This window comes from Labeo rohita, unplaced genomic scaffold, assembly GCF_022985175.1.
Source record: "Labeo rohita strain BAU-BD-2019 unplaced genomic scaffold, IGBB_LRoh.1.0 scaffold_2139, whole genome shotgun sequence".
Lineage (NCBI taxonomy): Eukaryota > Metazoa > Chordata > Actinopteri > Cypriniformes > Cyprinidae > Labeo > Labeo rohita.
In genome coordinates, this window is record NW_026128373.1 from 835 (window position 1) to 9,992 (window position 9,158).

Here is a 9,158-nt window from a genome sequence, read left to right on the forward strand (position 1 = left end):
TTCAAAACTGAATTTGTTGAATTTGGAAACCATTTAAATATGCTTTGTAAAACCTTAATGTATGCTGTATTTTATGGGAATATTCTCTGTAAATCAACTTTGAAATTGTATTTTTTTTTTTTTTTTTTGTAAAAAAATGCTATGTAAATAAATTTGAATAAAAATGAAAGCATTTCTCCTAAGGTATATATATATATACACACACACACTACCAGTCAAAAGTTTGGACACACCCTCTAATTTAATGTTTTTTCTTTATTTTCATGACTATTTACATTGTAGATTCTCATTTAAAGGGGACATCGGATGCCTATTTTCCACAAGTTTATATAATTCTTTAGGGTCTTAATGAAAAGTCTATAATATACTTTGGTTAAAAATTCTCAATGGTTGTGTAAAACAACACCCTTTTTACCTTGCTAAAATCAGCTCTCCAAAAATCATCTCATTCTAGTCGAGGCTGCTTTAAATGCAAATAAGCTCTGCTCGCCCCGCCCCTTTTCTCGCCGTGATGTGACGAGTCGGTTTACTTTAGCCGCGTTTAGCCGCTAAACTTGCTAACTAGCACATTATTAGGAAAGGCGATCGCAAAGATTTATAAAAAAACCCCTTATATTCACTTCTGCTGTAAGTGAAGCTGGATAATGAATGATTTGCATGAACATAGATGGATATATGTAGATCGGAGGGCACATTCCCTTCACAGACAAATGTAATCTACTGCGTCTCCAGCGGCTCAGATGTCGGGAGTAAATGACGACCACTACGTTCATTATTACATCCAGCAACACAACACCTCAATCGCTCAATCGGAGATATTCTTGTCTAACTTACATCCCTGCTCTGGCAGTGAAACAAAGAGGACGGACGTTCATGTCAATCAACTATTGTGGGAGCGGCCTCTGTCGGTGTGACGCCACAACGGCAGGCATCTGAGAATAGCTCGATTTGAAAAAGGGGATATTATTTTTACAGATTAATTAAAAACCACTGCATGGATTTTTATCATTATAGGGTAGATTTGTACATACACTGCCAACACACATTAATGTTCAAACAACATGTAAAAGTGAACTTAGCATCCGTTGACCCCTTTAAGACATCAAAACTATGAATGAGCACATATGGAATTATGTAGCAAACAAAAAAGTGTGAAATAACTGAAAACATATTTTATATTTTAGATTCTTCAAAATAGCCACCCTTTGCTTTGATTACTGCTTTGCACACTCTTGGCATTCTCTCGATGAGCTTTATGAGGTAGTCAACTGAAATGGTTTTCCAACAATCTTGAAGGGGTTCCCAGAGATGCTGAGCACTTGTTGGCCCTTCTGCCTTCACTCTGTGGTCCATCTCATCCCAAACCATCTCGATTGGTTTAGGTCAGGTGACTGTGGAGGCCAGGTCATCTGGCGCAGCACTCCATCACTCTCCTTCTTGGTCAAATAGCCCTTACATAGCCTGGAGGTGTGTTTGGGGTCATTGTCCTGTTGAAAAATAAATGACGGTCCAACTAAATGCAAACCGGATGGGATGGCATGTCGCTGCAGGATGCTGTGGTAGTCATGCTGGTTCAGTGTGCCTTCAATTTTGAATAAATCCCCAACAGTGTCACCAGCAAAGCATCCCCATCACACCTCCTCCTCCATGCTTCATGGTGGGAACCATGCATGTAGAGACCATCGGTTCACCTTTTCTGAGTCGCACAAAGACACGGCGGGTGGAACCAAAGATCTCAAATTTGGACTCATCAGACGATAGCGCAGATTTCCACTGGTCTAATGTGCATTCCTTGTGTTTCTTGGCCCAAACAAATCTCTTCTGCTTGTTGCTTTTCCTTAGTAGTGTTTTTTTTAGCAGCTATTTGACCATAAAGGCCTGGTTGGCGCAGTCTCCTCTGAACAGTTGATGTAGAGATGTGTCTGCTAGAACTCTGTGTGGCATTAATCTGGGCTCTAATCTGAGATGCTGTTAACTTGTGATTTCTGAGGGTGGTGACTCGAATGAACTTATCCTCAGCAGCAGAGGTGACTCTTGGTCTTCCTTTCCTGGGGTGGTCCTCATGTGAGCCAGTTTCGCCGTAGCGCTTGATGGCTTTTGCAACTGCACTTAGGGACACATTCAAAGTTTTTGCAATTTTCCGGACTGACTGACCTTCAGTTCTTAAAGTAATAATGGACTGTCATTTTTCTTTACTTAGCTGATTGATTTTTGCCATAATATGAATTCTAACAGTTGTCAAATAGGGCTGTCAGCTGTGCACCAACCTGACTTCTGCACAACACAACTGATGGTCCCAACCCCATTAAGAAGGCAAGAAATTCCACAGATGAACCCTGACAAGGCACAGCTGTGAAGTAAAAATCATTTCAGGTGACTGCATCATGAGGCTCAATGAGAGAAGGCCAAGGGTTTGCAGCGCTGTCAACAAAGCAAAGGGTGGCTACTTTGAGGAATCTAAAATATAAAGCATATCTAGATTTATTTCACACTTTTTTGTTTACTACATAATTCCATATGTGTTCATTCATAGTTTTGATGTATTCAGTGAGAATCTACAATGTAAATAATCATGAAAATAAAGAAAAAAAACATTAAATGAGAAGGTGGGCCCAACGTTTGACTGGTAGTGTATATGGTAAAAGTATATATAAAAGTGAGCAATATTACATTTGAAAATAAAAATGTGTTCTGCTGTCTGGGGTCTGCCATCAGGAGTTAAAGGGGATGTAATGTGACACACATTTCGTTCTTTCTTTCTTTTTTACTTTTTTCCCCTATGGAATTGAAAATGGGTGAAGGGGGTTTAAACCTTTGTCACTTTTTTCAGTCCTGATGAGTTTGTATCCTTCCATGCACAAGCTTTTTTTGCGGGAGTTAGTGTTAGGGGCTGCTAGAATACAGGGGGCCGCCAACACTGATCTTGCATATGTACCCCCTCTCCCGGGTCCTACTCGCATACCGCACCGAGCGGGTCTCGAACCCCGGTCTCCGGCATGGGAGGCGGGCGCACTAACAAGGAGGCTAAAGAACGTAGCCCCTTGACAAACGTGCAGTTGCGCCCCTGCATGCCAGTAGGTGGCGAAATGCACCTAAAGCTGGCTTGGCAACCGCCATTACAGGTCAAAGAAGAAGAACTCGAATGAATGAAATTGAAAGTAAATCCGATTTTTAAAGTTGTAAAAACAATCTCTGCTATAAAAACAAAGCTGTACACGTGCTCAGCCCTAATGGACATTATTGCACCATACAGTCAGTAAATGAAGCCTGTTAAAAACTGAATCATTACATCAATTATTAAAGTCTAGCTATTAAATCCTTATATAAACTTACAAGTATACATTGAATGTAATTTGAGTCTATTTGAATAAAAACTTATGCCAAATAAATGATGAGCATATAACTAAATGTTACTCTGTTTTCAGGCCTACTAAAAATAAAATCAATATTTTGTAATTAATAGCACAATTCGTTCAGTGTTTTCATTGAACATAGTTATTTATAATATTTGTAATGGGAAAAATATATTGTGAATTTGTGAAAATACTTGTTTGTTTGGACGCACAAATATGCTCGGGGAAAGCAACTAATGAAGTATGCCTGATGGGTGAATGTGAAGGCTAAATCAATGATGAACTTATGCTGTTTGTTTCATGTGTTACTTTATGAATGCAGCCTCTCTACGCCGGAGTCAAGTGAGCCGCCATCTGTCAACAAGCGGTCAAGCCACCCGCCGCCTGAAGACAGGCATAAATAAAAACTGCGTAGCAACTTCGAAGCGGCGATTGAGTTTCCCACAAATCTGACTGAAATTCGTAATGACGTGAGGCTGTAATGTGATTGGTTATCAAGGCACACGTGATCTAAGTTGACCATTAAGCTTTCTCAAATAGGATTCGCGTTAACATACACTCCTCCCAGTAAACCGGGTTTAAAGGGTTAGGCGCACAAACTGTGCTAATCGAACTAGGCGCGGGTCTGTGATGTAATCAGACAGCTAAAAACACGCGGACAAACAAAAGGAAAATGAGTCAGAGTCTGCTGTGATATTTTCTTTGTAAAAAATGAAGATTCGATTTATTTTGATCTCGGTCTTCATGTTTTTACTCGCACAAGGTAAGACTATTATGTTACAATCCGTTCTAGTGAGCCATTAAAACGAATGACCATTAGTACGACGTTTTTATAAAAAACGAAAATTTATTTCCGAAAGCGCTACAGTAATACATGTTAAATCTTTTAAATCGGTACATAGCCTAAAACAAGTGCATAATTTGAGTCGCTTTTAAATAAAAGCTTTAGCCAAATAGATTATGTACATGAACATCAAGCAAAATGTAGTGGGCTACTTTTTATCACGTAGTAGGCTAGGCTACTAAAATAAAATTTGTATTTTGTAAGCAACAGCACCAAGTAATGGCAGCAATCAATAGCAGCAAGTTTTCTATAGATAATTTTCATCTAATATTCATGATGTTCATCATGGGAAACATTTGTTATGAATCTATGGTTGTATGAAGCGCCGTAAGTTTAGTTTCGATATTGGCTGCAAGGCTGCTTAAGGGATTGTCTGCAAGTTCCGCTCATAGTACGAAAACCTTTCAAACAAATTCCACCTGCTATATGCTACATTCCTAGTAGACAGCCCGATTTACATGTGATTTTTTGCCAATGCTTCGCTTCCTGTATGTACAGCACACCTCTAAAAATTGCTGTAATTCTGCAAAAAAAAAAAAAAAAACAAAAAAAAAAAAACCCTTAAAAAAAGTTAATGAACGGTTTTTTCTTCTTTTCCTGAAATGCCTAATTTATCTCCAATTACAAAATCACCCATATGTATATATATTATTATTATTATTTTAAAGGGAAGCAAAATCTTACCTGTAGTAAGTCTGCCTAAAAGCTTTGTGATTCGGAAACATGTGTTTTTAAATGTTAAAAGTTGTTGTTGTTGTTTTAATTAATATATGAAGAGTTCAGATGCAAAACCAGCTAAAAGCCATCTCGGTAAAAAAAGAGATAATGATACTGAGTGAATGCTCCTGACACACATAGTATACGTCCATCAAATACTTTTACTTCAAACTCGCTAAATTCCAGCCTCAGCACAATCAGAAGTACTAGTACTTACATAGAAACCTATAGCCAGAAAGAAATGCTGATTTTAAAGAAATACGTCAGATGGATTTAGGGGCTTTTGCATCTGAACTCTTCATATATTGGACATTTTTACACAGTTTGTGGAATTGTCAGACGGTCCCTTAGACACCATGCGAGAGAGCACTTAAAGGTATAAACAAAGCCACTGGAAGGCAAACAAGCCTGCAACTGGTAGGGCAAAATACACATCGTATGATTTGCTGCGGTGCCTACCGTGATCCGAGTTAGCCGTTAAGCTATTTCCAATGACACAGATGAAAACTAGGGAAATGTCTTTGTTTAGTAATCAAAATGTCATTAATAAATGGGAACTATATACATACAGGGCCTAAAACTATTTACTACTGCAGTGACTAAACATATTTACAATGTTTTTATTTTTTATTTTATTTTATTTTTTTTGTTTTTTTCTATTAAATGCATTTTCCCTCAAATTTTTACATATTAGCCATTCAACATTACAGTATTGAAAGCCATTATTTTTAACATTAATAGGCTCTAAAATGTATAACAACTTTTAATTTGAGTGATTTTAAAACAATCTTAACATAAACTATAAATTGTATATGCATAAACTATACAGATTAATCTTTATTCAAGCTACAAAAGTTAATCATCGACTAGAGCAGTCGAGATGATGTCTCTGTTTCTTTTGTTCTTTGACAATGACAGACTTCAGCAGGTTTCACTTTACAAGCAGTGTGCTCTTGTTGCTTATGACAGAACAGCTGATCGCGACTATCTTGTGTTCGGAAGAGATTGTTTTATTCACTTACGTCAGAAACAGCGTGTAAGGTCCCATCCACTGGCCCAAAAAGCAAAGTCCAGCACCTGGGTGAAGGTGTTCTGCATGTATGACTTTTCTGGCGCTTCTGTAAAAAAAGTAACTTGATTTATTAAAACTTTGATTTCTATTGTAATTCTGACTCCTTCCTCGTTTAAATCTGACTCCAGTTTTAGGTGTTTGCAAATTGCGATTGTAATTTTGGACCCTGGTCGTAATATTAGTTGTGTCGTAATTTAGATATCTGATTATTTCGGATTCACTATACTTTCAATTATTTGTTCATTGGGGACCTAATGCCTCATTTGAGTCTGGTGTCGGCCGATTGCGCCGATCTCACGATCACAAAAACTCCAGTCTGATGTTTAGTCAGAGGTCTGTAGGTGACTAATACTCTTTTTGACAGCCGCCTACTGCTTGCCTTCACAAAAAGTGTAGTTTACTTTATTCTTCTCCCGTACAACTTGCTAACATTAGACAGAAATCAGGAGATCTCAGATGATGTGCCTACTGCTCCATTGAATCCTGAACCTGCAGTTTGCTCTATCCTGGCCGTAATTTGCAGTAAAGCCTCCTCGCAATCTACTAGTAATAATGATTTCAGAAGAGTCTAAAATGAATCAAGAAGTAACATTTTATTTTCCCAGGCATAGTAAAACATAAATCAAAAATAGTAAATTCAGTCAATCAATGGAGCAAATACATCAATTAACAAGAATGCATTAACATTTAGTTGCACAACTGATCAGCATAAGACATCAAATAAGAAATAATTACAAAGAGTCAGCATACCTGTCAAATAGAGAGATACACGGCAGTTGTGTGGGAAGTTCTGCTTACAGATGCTTCCCTGACTGTTTCACCAATCCTCTTTAAATACCCAAATCATAACAAAACATTCATAAATTTTGCATAATAAAGACTTCACAGGACTTTGCTGGGACAGGAGGTGATCTAAAAGCCATACCTAACCTGGGGTAAAAAAGTAACATCTGGCAAAGACCTTATCAGAGGCACAACCCACACCGGTGGAACAGAGTTCTCCTCAGATTTGAGATCTTTATTTTTGGTCTGTTCCACTGATGTGGGACTGAGATCATATTTCCAGCCGCAATGAGACAATAAAAATGATACCAAACATGAAAAGGTTATGATCATGAATTTTGAAGAAAAAGTAAATGCATTATGCAATTGTCTCCCAACACTTCTAAGTCACCTTTTAGTGACCTGGACCATATTCCCAGGAGGCAAAGAGGGGGCTTAAGGATGGGTAAAGGGACAGATCAACAAATGGTCTTTCTTCCATATCTTCCTGTCAGATTAGAAAGTTTATTGTCTTGTTGCATGGCATGTGTTGTGAGAACTCCTTGAGTTTTAGCTTCACGAGGAGATCAAGGCACCCTTTCAAGCGCATCTCTTTAAAAACTGGCTGTTGTTTTTACTACATTGCATTGTTATATTTCGTAAAAGTTTTACCCACCGACTGGCAACTGACACTGTTACATATACTCGCCAATGCCGATTTTTACTCGCATTTGGCGCTTGGCGAGTGTTAATTTTAGGCCCTGATGAACTTCTTTTAACCACTTTAAATGCTGACTTTAGTTAGTAATAAATAATAAATAAATAAATAAATAAATAGTTCTATTCTTCATGGCTAAAGTAGCAGTGTCCAACCAAGTAATCAGCTATAACTCTACTGGTAAAAATAATCAAGGCACAGTTGTCTGCAGGCTATATTGGTTGGGCTTGGACAGTGTATTTGCAATTGTGTTGTAAAATGGGGGACATTTCCAGGCACATGACACCAAAAAAACAAACAAACAAAAAAAACTTCATGTTGTATAACTTTGTTTGGCTTATAATTAACTGTTAATTTCTTCTCCAGGTGTTTCTGGTGTTGAGAAAGATGAAGTGTCAGCATTTGTGATGACGGGAGATTCAGTCACTCTACACACTGGTGTTACAACAAACCAACAAGAAGATATAATATGGTATTGTAATAACATTCGTATCGCTCAAATCACTGGAGATCTCAGGTATATATGTACAGACGTTCAGTGTAATAAAGGTACTGAAAGATTCAGAGACAGACTAAAACTGAACAATCAGACTGGATCTCTGACTATCATAAAAATCAACACTGCAGACACTGGAATTTATGAATTAAAGATCTTCAGCATTAGAAGCAGCAGTAAAAAGACTTTCAGTGTTACTGTTCATGGTGAGTTATTTAACACATTTATCGAACAAACCCATTTAAAACATGACATCTTTAAAGGGCTCAGTTTGAAGTAAAACTTTTTTCTCCTATCTGTTTTTATGAGGTGTTTGTTTGAATAAAGATTTCATGTGAAATACGTTTATAAAATGTGCACAAAACAAAGATACATGTTGCTTTTTAAATATCCATAAATTTATCAACTGTTGGTTTGTGTTTTAGAAGTTTCTGCTGCTGATGAAATGGAGAGAAAGTCAGTAAAGGAGGGAGAATCTGTCACTTTAGATCCTGGTGTGATGAAAAACCCAAATGATTTTATGACGTGGCATTTTAATGACATTTGCATCGCTGAAATCAGTGAGGAACCCGAAAAGATCTGTACAGATGATCATTGTAAAGATGGCGATGAGAGATTCAGAGACAGACTGAAACTGGATCATCGGACTGGATCTCTGACCATCACAAACACCACAATCACAGACTCTGGAGTTTATCATCTACAGATCAACAGCAGCAGTTTCAGCATAATTAGGAGCTTTAGTGTTACCGTCACTGGTTAGTATCATTTAGTTTAGTTCCTTTAAGCAACTTTAAAAATAGTTCAATTTAATTATTTATTTATTTAATTAAATCAATCAAATCATTTTTTTTTTTTTTTTTTTTCATTGTGGATTTTTTTTTTTTTTTTTTTTTTTTTTTTTATTGTTTCATTGTGTTTGAAAATGAGAGCTTTGACTCAGTATCAAATGGAGTGGACAATTTCTAGAAACATTTCAAAAATTTCTAACTTTTTCCAAAATGTCTAGTATGTTTCTGATATTTACTGGAAAATTTCCACCTGTTTGCAACCCTAGTATTACACTATAATAGAGATATCACCTTCATGTCAAGTGATACAACCAAGACATGCACTTTACAAGAGTAATGTTAACATTAAAATGAGTCTTTTCTGACATGTCAGTGATGCTGTTTTGGCTTCAAACCCACCAGATC

General features: G+C 37.1%; 1 protein-coding gene across 1 annotated transcript; it reads left to right on the forward strand.

Moving 5' to 3' along the window:
• Window positions 1-3,978: 3,978 nt before the first annotated feature.
• LOC127159410 (uncharacterized) lies at window positions 3,979-8,725 on the forward strand. Its single transcript, XM_051102242.1, has 3 exons — window positions 3,979-4,116; window positions 7,833-8,168; window positions 8,388-8,725. Exons 1-3 carry the CDS (start codon window positions 4,065-4,067, stop codon window positions 8,723-8,725), a joined length of 726 nt encoding a protein of 241 aa, XP_050958199.1. The 5' UTR covers window positions 3,979-4,064.
• The last annotated feature ends 433 nt before the right edge of the window (window positions 8,726-9,158 follow it).